The following is a 21,975-nucleotide window of genomic DNA, read 5'->3' on the forward strand; positions in this document are numbered from 1 at the left end:
TATGTGAAAAACATTCCTAGGAGTCTGGCTATATAAAATCTATCAAGCTATCTATTCCACAAATACAATATCAAAAGAACGAAAGTAATAGGTTCTTTTTTTTTTTTTTTTTTGTATTCCTGCATTATTTTCTTCCTGGAATGCCACAACAGCTGTCTAACCAGTTTTATGTCTTTTTTTTTTTTTTTTATTTCCTAGTCCCTATTTATCTGTCCCTAGTTCCTATCTATCTGCTCCAATGTAGCCAGAATAATCTTTCTTTAAAATTGCAAGCTGACTATAACCTTATCATGGTAAACAATCCAAAGTCTTTGAACTGACCCATGAAGTCTTTGCTGATGGAAACTCTCTATACTCCATTTCTCCACCATATTCTCTGCTATGGCCATGCTAAGTAAGGTTCTTGCAAATTGCCATGCCCAGTGTGCTCTCTCCTGGCTCTATGGCTCCACGCATGCTCTCCCATAAATAATCTCCTCCATCTGAATAACCTCGACTTACACTTCAGATTCATGCTGGCATTAATCACTCTATAAAGTCTTCCTTAAGAATCATTATAGTCCCATGGGGGCCCCACCTTTCTTTTCTCATTTCACCTTGCCATTTGCCCATCATTTTACTTATGGAATCAGATTATAATCATGGGTTTGCCTTTCTCTCCTGCTTGTTGAGCTTTTGAGGGGCTGGGCCCCCAGTTTGCTTCTTTCCATGTTTTTGCTTTCTATAACCGTGCCTTCATGTAGGAGTCTGTAAGTAAATATTTAGTGAGTAAATTAATGGGTGGCAAATATTCTATATTGCATAACAATATTGGGTTCTTCCTCAAATACCATGTTATGAAGTCCTACCTAGTTCCAAATAGACAATGATTCCCTAATCTATGAGACCAACTCATCTTCCCTGTGTATTCCAGGCCTTTCACAATATCCAAAAGGAGACCCCTTCTGAAAAAATGGTAATCTTACATGTCCTTCAATGTTCAAGACTCACTTCCTCCAGGAAGCCGTCTTCATTACTCCAATAGAAATAGTGTTTTCTGACTTTGAACTCCCAATATTTTAACACAGGAATGGATATTTACCTATACTTATAACTAAGAATGTTTTCTATGTATATGTCCCCCTTTCTACCAAAACAATTTATCAAAGTTCTTATGAATAAAGACTCCTGAGTTGCGTCCGCTGCTTCATTAGTACAAATTAGTACCATCATATATTGACAGGTATTCAATATATTCTTTTATTATATTATCCTTGAAGGAAGGAATAAAGAATCACTCTGGATTCTGCTCCAAAAGTGCTCTAAATCTGTTCTCACCGACTCAACTACTTTCTATCTTTATCTTACTTGGTACATCAGCATTGTGCCTCAGAGCTGACCACTTTCTTTCGTGAAAGGTAGACTACTCTTAGCTTCCATACACTATACCCTTCTGATCTTCCGTGTCTCTGTCTACTCCCCAGTCAGCTCTGGAAGCTATTCTTCCTTACCAAACATTTATTTTTTATTTTTTTTTTTTTTAATTTTTTATTTTTTATAAACATATATTTTTATCCCCAGGGGTACAGGTCTGTGAATCACCAGGTTTACACACTTCACAGCACTCACCAAATCACATACCCTCCCCAATGTCCATAATCCCACCCCCTTCTCCCAAACCCCCTCCCCCCGGCAACCCTCAGTTTGTTGTGAGATTAAGAGTCACTTATGGTTTGTCTCCCTCCCAATCCCATCTTGTTTCATTTATTCTTCTACCCACTTAAGCCTCCATGTTGCATCACCACTTCCTCATATCAGGGAGATCATATGATAGTTGTCTTTCTCTGCTTGACTTATTTCGCTAAGCATGATACGCTCTAGTTCCATCCATGTTGTTGCAAATGGCAAGATTTCATTTCTTTTGATGGCTGCATAGTATTCCATTGTGTATATATACCACATCTTCTTGATCCATTCATCTGTTGATGGACATCTAGGTTCTTTCCATAGTTTGGCTATTGTGGACATTGCTGCTATAAACATTCGGGTGCATGTGTCCCTTTGGATCACTACATTTGTATCTTTAGGGTAAATACCCAATAGTGCAATTGCTGGGTCATAGGGCAGTTCTATTTTCAACATTTTGAGGAACCTCCATGCTGTTTTCCAGAGTGGCTGCACCAGCTTGCATTCCCACCAACAGTGTAGGAGGGTTCCCCTTTCTCCGCATCCTCGCCAGCATCTGTCATTTCCTGACTTGTTGATTTTAGCCATTCTGACTGGTGTGAGGTGATATCTCATTGTGGTTTTGATTTGTATTTCCCTGATGCCGAGTGATATGGAGCACTTTTTCATGTGTCTGTTGGCCATCTGGATGTCTTCTTTGCAGAAATGTCTGTTCATGTCTTCTGCCCATTTCTTGATTGGATTATTTGTTCTTTGGGTGTTGAGTTTGCTAAGTTCTTTATAGATTCTGGACACTAGTCCTTTATCTGATCTGTCGTTTGCAAATATCTTCTCCCATTCTGTCAGTTGTCTTTTGATTTTGTTAACTGTTTCCTTTGCTGTGCAAAAGCTTTTGATCTTGATGAAATCCCAGTAGTTCATTTTTTCCCTTGCTTCCCTTGCCTTTTGCGTTGTTCCTAGGAAGATGTTGCTGCGGCAGAGGTCGAAGAGGTTGCTGCCCGTGTTCTCCTCAAGGATTTTGATGGATTCCTTTCGTACATTGAGGTCCTTCATCCATTTTGAGTCTATTTTTGTGTGTGGTGTAAGGAAATGGTCCAATTTCATTTTTCTGCATGTGGCTGTCCAATTTTCCCAGCACCATTTATTGAAAAGGCTGTCTTTTTTCCATTGGACATTCTTTCCTGCTTTGTCGAAGATTAGTTGACCATAGATTTGAGGGTCTATTTCTGGGCTCTCTATTCTGTTCCATTGATCTATGTGTCTGTTTTTGTGCCAGTACCATGCTGTCTTGATGATGACAGCTTTGTAATAGAGCCTGAAGTCCGGAATTGTGATGCCACCAACGTTGGCTTTCTTTTTCAATATCCCTTTGGCTATTCGAGGTCTTTTCTGGTTCCATATAAATTTTAGAATTATTTGTTCCATTTCTTTGAAAAAGATGGATGGTACTTTGATAGGAATTGCATTAAATGTGTAGATTGCTTTAGGTAGCATAGACATTTTCACAATATTTATTCTTCCAATCCAGGAGCATGGAACATTTTTCCATTTCTTTGTGTCTTCCTCAATTTCTTTCATGAGTACTTTATAGTTTTCTGAGTATAGATTCTGTGTCTCTTTGGTTAGGTTTATTCCTAGGTATCTTATGGTTTTGGATGCAATTGTAAATGGGATTGACTCCTTAATATCTCTTTCTTCTGTCTTGCTGTTGGTGTAGAGAAATGCAACTGATTTCTGTGCATTGATTTTATATCCTGACATTTTACTGAATTCCTGTATAAGTTCTAGCAGTTTTGGAGTGCTGTCTCTTGGGTTTTCCACATATAGTATCATATCATCTGCGAAGAGTGATAATTTGACTTCTTCTTTGCCGATTTGGATGCCTTTAATTTCCTTTTGTTGTCTGATTGCTGAGGCTAGGACCTCTAGTACGATGTTGAATAGCAGTGGTGATAATGGACATCCCTGCCGTGTTCCTGACCTTAGCGGAAAAGCTTTCAGTTTTTCTCCATTGAGAATGATATTTGCGGTGGGTTTTTCATAGATGGCTTTGATGATATTGAGGTATGTGCCCTCTATCCCTACACTTTGAAGAGTTTTGATCAGGAAGGGATGTTGTACTTTGTCAAATGCTTTTTCAGCATCTATTGAGAGTATCATATGGTTCTTGTTCTTACTTTTATTGATGTGTTGTATCACATTGACTGATTTGCGGATGTTGAACCAACCTTGCAGCCCTGGAATAAATCCCACTTGGTCGTGGTGAATAATCTTTTTAATGTACTGTTGAATCCTATTGGCTAGTATTTTGTTGAGTATTTTCGCATCTGTGTTCATCAAGGATATCGGTCTATAGCTCTCTTTTTTGGTGGGATCCTTGTCTGGTTTTGGGATCAAGGTGATGCTGGCCTCATAAAATGAGTTTGGAAGTTTTCCTTCCATTTCTATTTTTTGGAACAGTTTCAGGAGAATAGGAATTAGTTCTTCTTTAAATGTTTTGGTAGAATTCCCCCGGGAAGCCGTCTGGCCCTGGGCTTTTGTTTGTTTTGGAGATTTTTAATGACTGTTTCAATCTCCTTACTGGTTATGGGTCTGTTCAGGCTTTCTATTTCTTCCTGGTTCAGTTGTGGTAGTTTATATGTTTCTAGGAATGCATCCATTTCTTCCAGATTGTCAAATTTATTGCCGTAGAGTTGCTCATAGTATGTTCTTATAATAGTTTGTATTTCTTTGGTGTTAGTTGTGATCTCTCCTCTTTCATTCATGATTTTATTTATTTGGGTCCTTTCTCTTTTCTTTTTGATAAGTCGGGCCAGGGGTTTATTAATTTTATTAATTCTTTCAAAGAACCAGCTCCTAGTTTCGTTGATTTGTTCTATTGTTTTTTTGGTTTCTATTTCATTGATTTCTGCTCTGATCTTTATGATTTCTCTTCTCCTGCTGGGCTTAGGGTTTCTTTCTTGTTCTTTCTCCAGCTCCTTTAGGTGTAGGGTTAGGTTGTGTACCTGAGACCTTTCTTGTTTCTTGAGAAAGGCTTGTACCGCTATATATTTTCCTCTCAGGACTGCCTTTGTTGTGTCCCACAGATTTTGAACCGTTGTGTTTTCATTATCATTTGTTTCCATGATTTTTTTCAATTCTTCTTTAATTTCCCGGTTGACCCATTCATTCTTTAGAAGGATACTGTTTAGTCTCCATGTATTTGGGTTCTTTCCAAACTTCCTTTTGTGGTTGAGTTCTAGCTTTAGAGCATTGTGGTCTGAAAATATGCAGGGAATGATCCCAATCTTTTGATACCGGTTGAGTCCTGATTTAGGACCGAGGATGTGATCTATTCTGGAGAATGTTCCATGTGCACTAGAGAAGAATGTGTATTCTGTTGCTTTGGGATGAAATATTCTGAATATATCTGTGATGTCCATCTGGTCCAGTGTGTCATTTAAGGCCTTTATATCCTTGCTGATCTTTTGCTTGGATGACCTGTCCATTTCACTGAGGGGAGTGTTAAAGTCCCCCTACTATCATTGTATTATTGTTGATGTGTTTCTTTGATTTTGTTATTAATTGGTTTATATAGTTGGCTGCTCCCACATTGGGGGCATAGATATTTAAAATTGTTAAATCTTCTTGTTGGACAGACCCTTTGAGTATGATATAGTGTCCTTCCTCATCTCTTATTATAGTCTTTGGCTTAAAATCTAATTGATCTGATATAAGGATTGCCACTCCTGCTTTCTTCTGATGTCCATTAGCATGGTAAATTCTTTTCCACCCCCTCACTTTAAATCTGGAGGTGTCTTCGGGCTTAAAATGTGTTTCTTGGAGGCAACATATAGATGGGTTTTGTTTTTTTATCCATTCTGATACCCTGTGTCTTTTGACAGGGGCATTTAGCCCATTCACATTCAGGGTAACTATTGAGAGATATGAATTTAGTGCCATTGTATTGCCTGTAAGGTGACTGTTACTGTATATGGTCTCTGTTCCTTTCTGATCTACCACTTGTAGGCTCTCTCTTTGCTTAGAGGACCCCTTTCAAGATTTCCTGTAGAGCTGGTTTGGTATTTGCAAATTCTTTCAGTTGTTGTTTGTCCTGGAAGCTTTTAATCTCTCCTTCTATTTTCAATGATAGCCTAGCTGGATATAGTATTCTTGGCTGCATGTTTTTTCTCGTTTAGTGCTCTGAAAATATCATGCCAGCTCTTTCTGGCCTGCCAGGTCTCTGTGGATAAGTCAGCTGCCAATCTAATATTTTTTACCATTGTATGTTACAGACTTCTTTTCCCGGGCTGCTTTCAGGATTTTCTCTTTGTCATTGAGACTTGTAAATTTTACTATTAGGTGACGGGGGGTGTGGGCCTATTCTTATTGATTTTGAGGGGCATTCTCTGAACCTCCTGAATTTTGATGCTCGTTCCCTTTGCCATATTGGGGAAATTCTCCCCAATAATTCTCTCCAGGATACCTTCTGCTCCCCTCTCACTTTCTTCTTCTTCTGGAATCCCAATTATTCTAATGTTGTTTCGTCTTATGGTGTCACTTATCTCTCGAATTCTCCCCTCGTGGGTCCAGTAGCTGTTTGTCCCTCTTTTGATCAGCTTCTTTATTCTCTGTCATTTGGTCTTCTATATCACTAATTCTTTCTTCTGCCTCATTTATCCTAGCAGTGAGAGCCTCCATTTTTGATTGCACCTCATTTAATAGCTTTTTTGATTTCAACTTGGTTAGATTTTAGTTCTTTTTATTTCTCCAGAAAGGGCTTTTATATCTCTCGAGAGGGTTTTCTCTAATATCTTCCATGCCTTTTTCGAGCCCGGCTAGAACCTTGAGAATTGTCATTCTGAACTCTAGATCTGACATATTACCGATGTCTGTATTGATTAGGTCCCTAGCCTTCGGTACTGCCTCTTGTTCTTTTTTTTTTGTTGAATTTTTACGTCTTTTTTTTGTCCAGATGTTGATGAAGGGGCAAGTAAAATTAAAAGGGTGGCAACAACCCCAGGAAAATATGCTTTAACCAAATTAGAAGAGATTGTCATTTTGAAAAGAATTTTAAAAAAAGAAATAAGAAAAATGTAAAAAATAAATAATATATATATTTAAACTAGTAAAAAATCATTAAAAAAGAAAAAAGGTAACAGTTTAAAAAAAAAAAATTTTACCCGAAGGCGAGAAAAAAAAAAAAAAAAAAAAAAAATGAAAAAGAAAAAATTAAATTAACTGCAAGACTAAAAAAAAAATCACAGGAAAAAAAAAGCCATGAGTTCCGTGCTTGGCTTTTCTCCTCCTCTGGAATTCTGCTGCTCTCCTTGGTATTGAAACCGCACTCCTTGGTAGGTGAACTTGGTCTCGGCTGGATTTCTTGTTGATCTTCTGGGGGAGGCGCCTGTTGTAGTGATTCTCAAGTGTCTTTGCCCCAGGCGGAATTACACCGCCCTTACCCGGGGCCGGGGTGAGTAATCCGCTCGGGTTTGCTTTCAGGAGCTTTTGTTCCCTGAGCGCTTTCCGTAGAGTTCCAGAGGACGGGAATACAAATGGCGGCCTCCTGGTCTCCGGCCCGGAGGAGCCGAGAGCCCAGGGCCCCACTCCTCAGTGCGCCCTCAGAGAACAGCGCCCAGTCACTCCCGTCTGCCTGACCTCCGGCCGCGCTCCGAGCTCACCGAGCCTGCGACCGGTTCAAGGTAACACAGAGCTGCGAGATTACTGTCGGCTCTGTCTCTGTAGCCGGCTTTCCCGTTCCAATACCCGCAAGCTCTGCGACACTCAGACACCCCCGATCCTTCTGTGACCCTGCGGGACCTGAGGCCACGCTGACCCCGCGTGGGCTTCGCCCCGGTTTAGCCTCTGGAGCGATGTCCCTCAGTGGAACAGACTTTTAAAAGTCCTGATTTTGTGCGCGGTTGCTCCGCCGCTTGCCGGGAGCCGGCCCCTCCCCCCGGGGTCTATCTTCCCGTCGCTTTGGATTCACTTCTCCGCCGGTCCTACCTTTCAGAAAGTGGTTGATTTTCTGTTTCCAGAATTGCTGTTCTTCTTCTCTTCGATCTGCCGATGGATTTTCAGGTGTTTGCAATCTTTAGATAAGCTATCTAGCTGATCTCCGGCTAGCTGAAGCAGTCTCAGCTTGCTACTTCTCCGCCATCTTGACTCCTCCTCCTTACCAAACCTTTAAATGTTTGGCTCCTTGGGGATGTTTCTTCCCTAAGCCCATTTCTCATCTTATTCCTCACATACAGCCCAATCTGAACTTTTTACAACTTCATCTTAAATAGAGCAGAAAAGTAACTTCACTCTGTGCAACACTGTGTTTCAAACGAGCATAGCTCCTATCATTATAATGAATGCGGGGATAGAGAAGAGCAAACCAGTGCATAATTTTAGAAAAATACTCAACAGATACATAGCATAAAAAGGACGTTTATAAAGACCAGACGGACAATGTGGATGGCCAGAGCACTTAAAAGTTATTTCGTTCCATAAAATGTAACCTCGATTCAGATCATGTTAGTGAATACAAATCGTTTGTGATTTGGCTTTAACCCACTGAAGAGAATATTTGTGCATTTACCCCAGCAAAAGTTGTAGCAGCTTCCCTCAGGCAGAAGTGCTTAAGTGTCTGATGATGTCAGTGACTTGCTTAAAAGAGGATAAAACAACATACCTTCAGGCAAGCAAGAGGATTTAAATAGAGCCAATTTAGGAAGTACAGTGCCTTAGCAAATTCAGAAATTAATTCAAATTAAGACATTTTGCTTTAAGAGCTTTATCAAAAGATCAGTTCTTCGATTCTAATTTAGAAGTGGGGTGGGGGGTGGGGGGAGGGAGTCAAAATGTATATTCCACGCAAATCTTCCTGTATTCAAAAGTATACCTTCAAAAATTATGGAACAAAAATCACAGCATGTATTACTTCAAACCGATAGAAATGTGTTGTTTGTTTGTTTAATAAGTCATTTGGGACAAACTGATGGTTTCCAGAAGGGAGGTGAGTGGGGAATGGGTTACACAGGTGATGGTGATAAAGGAAGGAGTACACTTGTGATGAGCACCAGGTGTTGCACGGACCTATTGAATCACTGCACTGTATACCTGGAACTATGTTACACTGTATGTTAACTAGACTTTAAATGAAAACAAAAGAAGAATTGGCAGTATTTCTGAAAATGGGTGTGAAGATAGAGATCAAAAGAGAAGGATCAAAAAATTTTAAAAAGTGAATCAACTGGGAATGGGAAGGATTGAAATTTATTCTAATATAAAGAACTAGAAATTTAGATATGTCTGAAACATGGTTCTGTCTTCTGTAGAATACAGTTTGTGATAAATTACTTGTCGCAGTAGTTATTTAATCTACATGCTTCATCTAGAACACCAACACATTTCTCCCAGGTATGGGGAGTAAATTACTGACCAAACTCCCTGGGTCTCTAAAGCAAACTTGAGAGTCTAATTGAAACTTTATTTGTGCGTACACCTGTCCAATCTAGTAAAAACTAGATAGTGATCTTTTTAGAGTCCATAATTGTGTTCTGAGAGCTAAACTTTGACATCTGAGCTCAACAAACTCCCAGAGACACAGCTATAAGAAGATTATATAAAGGAGAAACATTATATCAAGTGATTTCATGTATAAAAACACACGTGATAGGAATTAAAGAGGGCATGTGATGTGATGAACACTGGATATTATATGCAACTGATGAAATATTGAACTCTACGTCTGAAACTAATGATGTACTATATGTTGGCTAATTTAATTTAAATTTAAACACACACACACACACATACACACACACATACCAACACACAATGGAAAAACTATCCATTTTGCTCACTATTATTTCTGAAAATTATTGCTTATTTGGACATAGGATATCTATAGTTGGCAACATATCATTGGGATTTGCTTAAAATATTTTTAGCAAAAATAATCTTCATCTTTCATATAAATACGTATTTCTTTATGACCTTCATGACAAACTCAGAAACTCTGAAAACTATCACGTGACCTTACCTTGCTTCCATTTTCTCTCGCCTCTCGTTCCATCTTGAGGTCAGAGATTAGAAGGTTCTTATATTTGTTTTTTCCATTACTGCTGTGGTCATCTATTCTGTATTCCGAAGTCAGCTGTGCTGAGAGGGGGCTGTCACTCAAGTTCAGTGGCTGCTCCTCCTGCTCCAGCCCAGGTTTGCCATCACCATTGGAGTCGCCTATCTCCCTGCCGTGTGTTCCCCCTGAAGCAACTGAACTGTGCCCCAGAGTCTCATTGCCGTTAAAACTCTCTGCAGCAGAATCATCTGTTGGAAAGAAGAGTTCAATTTTAATTAATGTGCCATTCAGTTACTATTTCAACATTCACCGAGCTCCTGTTATGGGCTTGGCATCGAGGTAACGTTACATATCCTGTGTAATTTATCTTTACAAATAAACTTGTGAAGCAGCCATTGTCATGTGTAATCTAGTAGGCACATTTAGGCAAAAGAAGTGAAGTGAAATAAGAAGAAGATAAAATAGGGAAAATGGTTCAATCTCAAAAGCAATCGTGAAGAAAAGCAAATTGAAACAAAGAGAAGCTCATTAATTATTTTGTAGATAGTTTTTTTCTAGTTTTTTCTAGAATTTTCTTGGTGAAAATTCTCTGATAAAAGCAACGTGTGTTCTGCTAGTGGGGCGTATGTTGGTTCAAGCTTTATGAGTGTTTAATATGCATCTAAAACATTAAAAGTGATCACACCTTCCGTTCCAGTCATTACACTTCTGGGACCTCTAAGTTTAAGGAGTATAATCACTGAATGCATTTCTGTACAGGTAAAAAAGCTTTTTTTTAACCAGTGTCGTTTACAATAGCAAATATTCAGAAGTGACAAAAATTACCAAAAGTAAAAAACTGGCTTAATATATGTTGGGATGATTAGAATATGGGAAATGTAGAACCTTTTTCCATTAATATTAATGGGAAGTGTGAAGTGTTAAATGGAAAAAGCTAGTTTCAAAAATGGACAAATGATACCAATTTTCTGAAAAGAAAACATAAATCCTTATAGAGGAAGATGAGTAAAAAATTGTAGCCTAAAATATTGATATTAATTTCTTCTTACTGGAATGGCACTGTATTTTTAAAATACTCTTTATTATTTACAACATATATAATTTTATAATTAAAAATAAAATAACTCAGAATAAAAAATAAAAAGCAAAACTGGGAAGAAAGGGAAGAAACAAAGTCAGTCAAAATTTTCTGGCTTTAAAATAAATGATAAGCTTGTTTAGAAATACACATCAATAACAATTAGAGTAAGAAACAAAATTTACATGCAACAAAAATCCTATTTCTCTTAATTTCATCTTTATATTAATTTCAAAGGATTATGAGGCACAAAGGTATTAAATTGTTTCCTATAGTTAAGGGCTCTTGAAATGATACAAATATGAGTGTGCACAAGTAATATTTTGATTCTGAATATTCTCAAGTTTGCTTTATTTTTATAGGATGCAACAAAATAGTTAATGCCAAAAATTATATTTAATTCTGAAGGAGTGGTATAACTCACCTGTTCATTTATTTATTCAACATTTATTAAATACCAACATTAGGCCAAAAGGTGGTTAAATAATTTGGCCAACAGAGCCTCTGCCTTCAGCAAGTTCACAAATAACTAAAAGAGATGAAAAAAACAAAATGAAAACAAAAACGTGCAACTAAAATGCAGAGGAAAAAAGGCTTTGATCCAAAACAAGGTCAGTAAAGGCATCACAGAAGTTTTCCTAAAGAAGGTGGAGTATGAGCCGAATTTCAAAAGATGAGTAAGACTTAACCAGTGAAGAAGCTAGGGGAGAGCGTTCCCCACTTAGGTATCAGCAGTTGCAACATCTTCAAAGAAGAAGAAGGGAAATACAGGGCAGATGAGACACAAGGTTGGGGTGCTGACTGTAAATAGAGTCAGAAAGGGAAACCTAGATAGGGAGGCAGAGGATGAAGAGCTTGGCTTGGACCTTGAGCGTGAATAGGATCAATTTTATTGTCCGAAATGATATGGGAAAAAAATTTTTTTAAAGAGATTACTCTGACTGATGAGGAGAATGGGATAAAGGTGACAAAATGGGAAACCATGAAGAGCTCTAGAAGCCATCTGAATCAGCATTGTTGAAAGCCTGAATCAAAACAGCAGTAGTGTAGAACAGGAAGGGATCGAATCATCATAAGAAAAGAACAGGTAAGACTGAGAGTAGGACAAACATGGGTCCAAGAGGAAGCCCAGATCTCCAGCTCCAAGGGAAAATGAAAATAAAGAACATTAAGCTTAATTTTCAGTAAAATAATATTTTAAAAATTTTAATTTTAAAAATTTAATATTTTAAAACTATTTTGTGGAAAAGTTAAAATGTACTCAAATTGTAAGGACCTATTTAGGAAGAGGCTTTCATTAAAGTTAAACAAAAATCTTGTTTAACCCTTAAACTGTCCCGGCTCCCCTTCCCCCCAGGGGATTTACTTAAAAACAAGTCCTGGAAACCAACTCCAGGTAACAAACCCCAGATACAAGGCTGGGTCAGGCCAAGTGGAGACATCCGATCAGTGGTAGGGGGACGCATACTGTCTCCCTAGCTACCAAGGAGTATGAGCCCCTGCCCTTTGGGAGCTTTTTTGGTGCAATCCTAACCAAGGTGTGATAGGCTGGTTCAAACGTCTACTAGGGTAAATTGTAATTCAATTGGTCACCCAGTATCACTGTGGAGTTTCCTGTGTGTGTTACAATCTCATTGGCCACCTGTGCGTGGCCAGGCCCGACCGCATGGCCTTTGCCCTTAAAAGCTAATCTGGGAAACAGAGAAGGGTCACCTGCTTTGTAAGAGGCCTGGTCCTGGCCGGTCAGTTTGATTCTTGATCCTTGGTGTGAAATAAAGCTTTGCTTGACCTTCGCTTTGTATCAGTCTCGCTCCTTTAATCATAGACCCATTATTGGGGCATAACACAAATGGCAAGATTCTATACATAAATTACTCCTTTTACATCCCCATTCAACAAAAGACTTCATGTAGAAAGAAAACAAACATAAGAGAATTTAGAGAAACTCAGTCATAAAGAATATGACATGGCACTTCCCATAGTTACTGAGAAATCAAAACATTCTTTTAAGCATGAAATATATAAGGTTTTTGAAATAAAGAATTCAGGGAATAATATACCTAAGTAATTCAGAAAATTGTGCATGTCCTTTATGTGAAGTCAGATCCAATTCTAAAGTATGCAAGGTCATTTCTGATTATTTAAGCTATTTCTTTCCACAGAAATCCAAAGAGAAGCACAATGGACATATTCTAGGCCAATTATCAAATTCATGAAGAAAAGTGTGATTTAACATTTGTGTACTAGAATCCCTTAAAAAATGCTAAACATTTTATGTAAGAAAATTTTATAAATGTGTTAAAAGAGTGAATAACTCTGAAGGTATATTACATTTTAAAACCTAATTTAAGAGTTCCCTGCATGGTTCAGTTAGTTAAGCATCTACTTTTGGCTCAGGTCATGATCTCAGGGTCCTGAGATGGGGCCCCAGGTCTCTGTCAGGCTCCCTGCTCAGCCAGAAACCTGCTTCTCCCTCTCCCTCTGTTCCTCCCTGTTTGTGTTCTCTTGCTCATTCTCTCTCTCTCTCTAACTAATAAATAAATAAATAAATAAATAATCTTGAAAATGAATAAATAAATCTATGCTAGCATGAAACAAAGCCAGTCCATCATAGTTAAAAATTTAAAATAGTACACTGTGTCTTTAACCTGAAATCGTCATACATATTTAGTAACTATCGTACCATTTACTCACATTTTAAATAAGATAAACATTATGATCTATCAGGAGAATATTTAATAAAAGTCATGTATTTATAATCTTGGTATAAAGTATAAACAATAAAGGAGAAAGTATTTTTAGACAGAGTAGTTCACTCCAGATGTTACCAAGGTAACTAAATTCTACAGCTTTCAATATTTCATTCGTGAGTAAATCAGTATGTTTTCTCAAGAACAAATGAATGATTTACTTATTTGTATGAAATTTATATATTCACACATTTTATCATTTAAATGGTAAAAGAACCAGTAATGTCACATGCCACTATTTTATAAATCAAAATTTAAAACAGAGTTTTTGATGTCTATATTAGAAAAATACAGAAATCAAGAGTGAGCAGACATTAAACTGAAGCTAAATGAACCGCTTTTTATTGTCTGGTTTCTTGCAACCCTGTTAACGATTTTTATTTACTCTTCCTTAGAGATACTTTTTCAGAATTTGAAACCACCCATCTCAGACTCCTGTTTATGATAACCAACTCATACCCTCTTATTGCTTCAAAGGGGAAATCTACTTCCTTACCCAAGATCATTTGCTCCATCCTAAGTGGCTGCTGGTGTGTGGGTAGCGAGCCGCTATACAAAGGGTACAGTGTTGAGATCTGTAGGTATGGCCTTTAGGTTCGCACGCCCAGAATGCTAGCGCTTCTCTCAAGTTTCAGCCTGGGTACCATAGCACTGGAACTAAGAACTCTGTGTTTGAGGACCAAGGAGAAAACGGCACCTGGAGCTCTGGAAATTAAGAGTGCCCAGGGTACCTAGCAACAGAGGAGAATGTGGAATGTGATGACAGGAAACGTGGCATCCAGTGACATCACGAAGGCCGTTGGATGTTTAGGTTGCGTTGCTCTGAGGCTGGTTTTGCTGGGATGGATTTGGGGCTGCACAGAGGACCATGCAAATGAGCTCAGCTGTGGCTCTTACCTGTAAGTTGCTGTAACACGAACCAGCTATTCATTTTCTTCTTTCTCTTCCCTACTCCCCACTCCCTTCACCAATTAGCACAGACCCTAGAAATACTATTTGTTTATATTATGTCTAATGTCATCACAAGAGTCAATGGTTAGCTCTCTCTATATAAAGAGAATTAACCTATAACATCAAGTATGATATATTTATATATATTTATATATTTAAGTATATAAATATGCATATATGTGTTCTCTCCATATATAAACATAATGTGATGTATATATATTTGAAATCTCCCAAAGCACCTGACCTACATTCTTATTCAGCCACTTTCAGTAGTTCTTCATTATGGTCTTTAGGCCAAGTGCCTTAGGCAAAATGAATAGGAAAAAATATATATATATAATCCTCATTTTAAGATCAGTACTTGGAAATTTAGTCCAAAAATCCAGGTCAGATACTTATAGCGTCCAGAAAGCTTTTATGGTGTTCCCCCCAAATGTACTACAGTCCTCTGCCCCCATCCTTTGGTGCCTCCTTATTAAACCACCCTTTAATATATGAACATAAAGCTAATTTTAAATCCAAAATACAGACATAAATAACCCTGTGTCAAAAGATTGGTACCTTAATATGCAAAAAAATAGAAAAAAAAATTTTAAATCCTTCAAAGTCTATTTAACAAAATGGAGCTTAGGGGCCTGCCCCTTCATCACTTTATCACTCCTACCCTCTGCTCTAAGTTTTCTTCTAGTCTAGGATCCCCTATAAAAAAAATTGAAGTATATTCATTGCTATACTATACCCTTCATTTTTTCTCTCCTTTCAAGTTTTTATTTAAATTCCAGTTAGTTAACATACGTTGTAATATTAGGCTCAGGTGTAGGAATTCACTAATTCCTTCATTGCTTAGGTACAACACCCAGGGATGGGTATAAGTGCCCTCCTTAATACCCATCACCTATTTAACCCCTCCCCTCCCCCACTCATCTCCTCTCCAGCAACCCTCAGTTTGTTCTTTATAGTTAAGAGTCTGTTTATGGTTTGCTTCTCTCTTTTATCCCCCCTATGTTCGACTATTTTGTTTCTTAAATTCCACATATGAGTGAGATTATATGCCCATACTCTATATTTTACACCATAGCTCCCTCTACTCTGCAACATGAAGCAGGCAATCCAGTCTAAAGAAATCCTTCGTGAGAACACAAGCAGCAACCTAACATCATCTGTAGCAACTTCTTACTAGACATATCTCCAAAGGCAAGGGAAACAAAAGCAAAAATGAACTACTGGGACTTTGTCAAGATAAAAATTTCCTCACAGTTAAGGAAACAAACAATAAAACTGAAAGACAACCTACACATGGGAGAAGATATTTGCAAATGACATATCTGGTAAAGAGTTAGTATCCAAAAGCTATAAATAACTTAATCAAACTCAATACCCAAAAAACAAATAATCCAGTTAAATGGGCAGAAGTCATGAAGAGACATTTTTTTCCAAACAAGATATACAAATAGCTAACAGACCAACAACTAACAACTAAAAGACAGCTCAATGTCACTCATCATCAGAAAAATACAAATCAAAACTATGATGAGTTTCCACCTGTCAGAATGGCTAAAATTAACAACACAGGAAACAACAGGTATTGGCAAAGACCCGGAGAAAAGGAAACCTTCTTCCACTGTTGGTAGAAATGCATATTAGTGGAACCACTCTGGAAAACAGTATGGAGATTCTTCAAAAAGTTAAAAATAGAACTATTCTATGTTCCAGCAATTTCACTCATAGGTACTTACGCAAAGGATACAAAAATACTGATTCCAAGGGGCACGTGCACCCAATGTTTATATCAGCATTGTCAGCAATAGCCAAAGTATGGAAAGAGCCCAAATGTCCATCAACTAATGAACATGTAAAGAAAAATGGTATGTATGTATACAGAATATACCTACAGTAGAATATTACTCAGCCATCAAAAGTATGAAATTTTGCCATTTCCAATGACATGGATGGAGCTAGATTGTATTGTGCTAAGAGAAATAAGTTGGTCAGACAAGGACAAATACTATATGCTCATACAGTAATTTAAGAAATAAAACAGATGACATCAGGGAAAGAAGGGAAAAAAAAAGAGAAGGGGAGGCAAACCGTAAGAGACTATTAACTACAGAGAACAAACTGAGGGTTGCTGGATGTGAGGTGGGCAGTGGATGGACAAAAGGGGTCATAAATATGAAGGAGGACACTTGTGATAAGCACCAGGTGTCATATGTAAGTGACAAATCACTAAATTCTACTCCTGAAACTGGTATTGCACTATATGTTAACTAACTAGAATTTAAATAAAAACTTGAAACAAAGATAGATGATAGATGATCGATAGATGGATAGATAGATAATAGATAGATTAATCCTTTGCTGGGCAGCCCCATTCCTTCCCCAGTCTAAGACCCTGACACGTTCCTGCCTTTGTCCATTTGTAGTTGTCACCTACAAATTTCTTCCTCATTTTTCTTATTTCCTTTCTTCAGATCCTTCTGATGACTTTTCCATTCTTTGATTGCTACTTTGCTCAACTTTTATAATACTGTTATTGAGTAAACAGCACTGTGCTATGTTTTATCTTTTACTTATCTGCAAAAATTTTAACTGCTGATTACAGAAGTCTTGCACATTGACGTCCTTAATACCACAAATATCTTTCAAAAAGTAAGTAATCAACATATTTGCAAACTATAATCCAGATTATATACTATTTAATAATGCTGTCTTAAACATGTACAAAAGAATGATGCTACATTTTGAAGTAAAACTTTCACACTAAGGAGTTTACTAATATAAATAAATAAATATATATGTATATAGGTATATATAAAAAGTTAAAGGGAATTGATTTTAAAGTGATAAAACCAATATTGAGGGTAAGAAAGTACAGAGGGATTCAGTTTTCCCCCTCCAAAGTGAAGGATAAGTTCTTAAAACTTGACCTCTTTGAAGAAGGAACTAGAGGGTATTGTGCTAAGCGAAATAAGTCTACCAGAGAAAGACAATTATCATATGATCTCACTGATAGGAGAAATTTGAGAAACAAGACAGAAGATCATAGGGGAAGGGAGGGAAAAATGAAACAAGATGAAACCACATAGGAAGATAAAACATAAGAGACTCTTAATCTCAGGAAACAAAGTGAGGTTTGCTGGAGGGGAGAGGGGGTAGGAGGGATTGTAAAAGAATTCTCAGTCTTTAAAAAAAAATGGGCACATCATCTGGTTTTTGATTGCAATAAAAGTGGCTTTTCCACTTGACCTTGGTGAAGACAAACTAGATCAGATGGCAGTCTAGGCATCTCTAGCAGCTCAGGATTGGGCACGGAGCCTGGGCTAATCTCCAACCAGAGAAATTCTGTCATTAAAAAATAAGAATTTAGTGCAGGGCCCTGTATTCTTCCTGGGGCAACTTCGCTTTTTGATAACAGGTCCTGATTCTTTATCCAGTTGGCCATCACGAACTGAGCACCACCTGGTTCACTGAATGTCAAATTCATGCACATTTTGGAGCCCTCCTTCACTGAGTGGAAGTACAATATATAGAAAGGAGTCTATTCATGCCCCAGGGGTATATGCGCATGACTTGCCATACATGAGTTCTTTCTTTAATCTCTGTCTATGGTCTTCAATGAAATTTTTTGTGAAAAATTGAGAATAAAAAATGTCAGCCAGGTTTCCATGATTCTATGAAACTCTGTGATGGTACAGTTGCTTTCATGGATAGGCCCAAATAGACAATGAAATCCATTTAGTGAACCTTGAGGATAGGTCTAGTTGTGTATTCTCTTTAGTGTTCTAGAGATAGTCAGAGGTTATTTTTTATGATATATCTTTGGTAGCAGCCAAATGGTGTAGAGACTTGAAAAGGAAAAGTTGGAGGACTTTTTAATAGAAGTTGAAGGAAGGATGATATTGATAGATCTTTCATAACAGGCCAGGGTAAAACTATTATATTAGACACCTCTAATTAGAGAGGGTAGTTATTTGTCCTCAGCAGAAAGGATACTTATTGTTGACTTGGTCCTGTATTTTACTCACCCATTCTTCCTCCTCCACCATCACCTAAGAACCCTCAGAATGTTTTATATACTCCCATTTCCGCCACACATGAATTTTAATCAAGGAAATCATATCATACAAAAAGAAATGAAATAATCAGAGGATTTCCCATGGAGCTATTACTCTTATTCTCTACTCCATTACTGACAAACTGTGGACGTTCTAAAATAATGGAATAAACTATTAAAAACTCAGCTATGATGTCACTGAAAGATATAATCCGAGCCTGAAGGGCTGCTTTTCAGGATGTGATATATGCTGTAAACAGCTACTGATTCTTGGAGCTGCCTTCCTCTTAGCTCCAATATCAGCCTGGAAAAAAAGTCTCTTCTGAGATAGCAATGATACTTCCAATAATTCTCTGAAGTTATAGGTTCCATTGGCCTATAAGAAGGACACTTCCAAAAAAGGGATAGACAACTGCCCATTTCACACCGTGTAGGCCACTATGGGAACAGATAAAAAGAAGAGCTTTGTGTTGGCCATGATCACTGATCCTGAACACTAAGAGAATGGAAGATGTCCAAAAAACAGAATGGACTGGGACACAGGTCCAAAAGAGTACCTGAAGCATTTTTCATTTCACTCTGCCTAAGGAAAATATTGTCAAGGCCAGCCTTCTAGGCAGAGATAAAAATTTCATTCCCTAACATGATTTGCCATCTGGAAACTCAGTAGTTTCACTGCTAGCTAAAGAGAAGAAAATGTGGAATGAGTAGTGGAACCAGTTAGGCATGTTAGCTATGGCTTTGGAACCAGATGCAGAAAGGAATGCAATACTCATGTGGAGTTCTTTGTTTGCCATCAAGTGTTGGAAGATTAAAACACATTTCTCATTTCTTTAGGTTTTATTTCCACTGTTGTATCTATGGTGTGGTGGTAGTAGATAAATATACTAACTGGTCCGGTAATCACATAATTTCAATTGCTACAGAACTAAAGAAGAAATGAACATCACTTGGTGATCTGGCCTCAGAAATTGGGGCTCCTCAATACCATCTCTGAATGCAATAGCTGGACAGGACTTAGATTTCTTTCCATTTGAGGAAGAATGAGATTGGTTGACGTTTATGTTAAATAGGTGGTAACTATTTGGTACGATTACCTTTGGCAATATGAGAAGGTTATGTGATGTGTGATATGCAATGGTGTGGTGTGTGTGCATGTGTGCATTTTAGCAGCCAAATGATGGTAGGCACTAAGCATCCACTGGGTTGTAAACCTAGTGCATATGATTCCTTCCTAGAGCATTTTCCAGATGGCATATCATATTAGGGAATGAGAAAAATTTCAAGCTGTGAGACAGAGAAAAGAAGTCACTGGAACTAGGTCTTTTTATCTCAACAAAATTACTATCACTGAAGGTACCATGACTTTTTTAAAAACTGGGGTGGTCTTTTGTTCCTAACTTCTTCAGATTAGTGAATTACCAATTCTTTCATGAATTTTGTCAGAAACTCCAGTACCTCTCTATTAGAATCCCATTATTTGTGTTGTTTTCATTTAATTTAGTCAAAGATGATTTTTTTAACTTGAAAAAAGCAAACTTAACTAATGTATATTTGTTTTACTTTTGAGAAAACTGAAAAACAGAAATGTTAAGTGATTTGATTTTATCTTACTAAGAATAAAATTTATACTTTGAAAGGACTTAGAATCACAATGCAATATAGTCAAAGAACTAGAGGACTCTAAACTCAGAAAGAACATTGTCAGAGATGATGAAGAGAAACACAGTTGAATCAAATTTAAAGATGTTACCTGTCAGACAATCAAAGATTAGAATTTACATAGAATTGGTATTTTTGTACAATATATGGGAAATCTTTTTTTTTTTTTTAAGATTTTATTTATTTCACAGAGATCACAAGTAGGCAGAGAGGCAGGCAGAGAGAGGAGGAAGCAGGCTCTCCAATGAGCAGAGAGCCCAATTCGGGGCCCGATCCCAGACCTCTGGGATCATGACCCGAGGCAAAGGCAGAGGCTTAACCCACTGAGCCACCCAGGCTCCCCAGGAAATCTTTTTGACAAAATTATAAACATATCAAGAGTTTCTCTACCTCTAGAGGAATTTAATTATGAAATGTAAACTATTGAAGGGAAATGTCCAGTCCTTACTCCTTTATCAATTTATATTGCCACATGGTAAATATTCAGTAACTATTTGTTGAGCTGGATAATACCAAGAGGTGATAGTCACATATCTATTTTATGTCTGCTTTTCAGTGTGCCATTGATGGCTTGGTGATGAAGGTGATCACATAAGGAGGAATGCAAGCCATTGTAAAGAGCCGATAGAGACTTCTGCCACAGCCAGTAAGGAAACAAGGAGTTCAGTTCTATAGTCACAAGAGGCTGTCTACATTTCTGACCTATTTAACTGTGAGATGTGGATGTTTTTTTTGAGCTGCTATGTGTTCAGTAATTTGTCACACAGCAATGTGAAATAAATATAGCAACAAACATAAAGGATTTTCTATGCTGTCTTGGGATAAGTAACACCAGTCAGAATTATTTAACCAGGGGCATCTGGTGGCTCAGTGGGTTAAAACCTCTGCCTTTGGCTCAGGTCATGATCCCAGGGTCCTGGGACCAAACCCCACATCGGGCTTTCTGCTCAGTGGAGACTTCTTTTCTCTCTGCCTGCCTCTCTGCCTACTTGTGATCTCTGTCTGTCAAATAAATAAATAAAATCTTAAAAAAAGAAAACTCTTAAAAATAAAGAATTATTTAACTATATTTCATATGATAAGTGCATATCAGTGATTCTCAAACTTCAATTGCTTCAGAATTTTCTAGAGAAACTATTAAAAATGCAGATCCACTTGAACATGAAAAATCTCTACCCCCAACAAAACCCAGAAATCTTGGTTTAATTCACCTTAAGGGGCAAGTAATCTAGAAGTATTTCTCAAAGGAGAGTTTTGGGGCCACATGTGAGAAATTAATGTGGATAATATCCAATAATTAACTGGTTCAACATGTGATTGTGGGAAGCAACTCTTGATACCAAGAGAACACAACTGACAGCCATCAAATCTGAGTTTAGGAAGACTGAATCTGAGGATATTTTAGTCCCATTTAATCAATCTTCAGGAAATTTTCAGAAAAAGATGTCAGCAAGCCAAATATTCTCTTAACAAAAACTAATAAACAAGAGCACATATTGCCAGTGTGGCCCCACTTTTAAAGAACTCATGAACGAATAGGATTTTTTTCCCGTAGAGTGAATGTAAATGTGTGACTAAGGAACTAAAGGCATAATTTCAGGCAAAAAGATTACCTTGATTACCTTGACTAGCAAACTCTTGGGGAAGAAGATCTTTACAAAGTCAATTGTAAGTTTGCAAAAGCAAGAATCTTCCCTCTGCCCATAAAGCAGAACTGCATATCACCTATGTGCTCACATGTGCTGAAATCACTGTGGATTTTGCTCAT

General features: G+C 37.6%; 1 protein-coding gene across 6 annotated transcripts in view; it reads right to left on the reverse strand.

The window, feature by feature from the left end:
• Positions 1 to 21,975, reverse strand: part of NOL4 (nucleolar protein 4) — a 413,009-nt gene that overhangs the window by 198,378 nt on the left and 192,656 nt on the right. For 4 of the 6 annotated variants that reach the window (XM_045065497.1, XM_045065494.1, XM_045065495.1 and 1 more), the window contains one exon: positions 9,677 to 9,960. In XM_045065497.1, the coding sequence (XP_044921432.1) occupies positions 9,677 to 9,960 (284 nt within the window). Of the gene's footprint in view, positions 1 to 9,676; positions 9,961 to 14,036; positions 14,225 to 21,975 lie in introns of those variants that run through there. The other 2 variants (XM_045065496.1, XM_004752337.2) reach the window with 1 other exon arrangement.

The sequence above is a fragment of the Mustela putorius genome, unplaced genomic scaffold, assembly GCF_011764305.1.
Source record: "Mustela putorius furo isolate JIRA1106 unplaced genomic scaffold, ASM1176430v1.1 tig00003858_pilon_pilon_pilon, whole genome shotgun sequence".
NCBI classification, from domain to species: domain Eukaryota; kingdom Metazoa; phylum Chordata; class Mammalia; order Carnivora; family Mustelidae; genus Mustela; species Mustela putorius.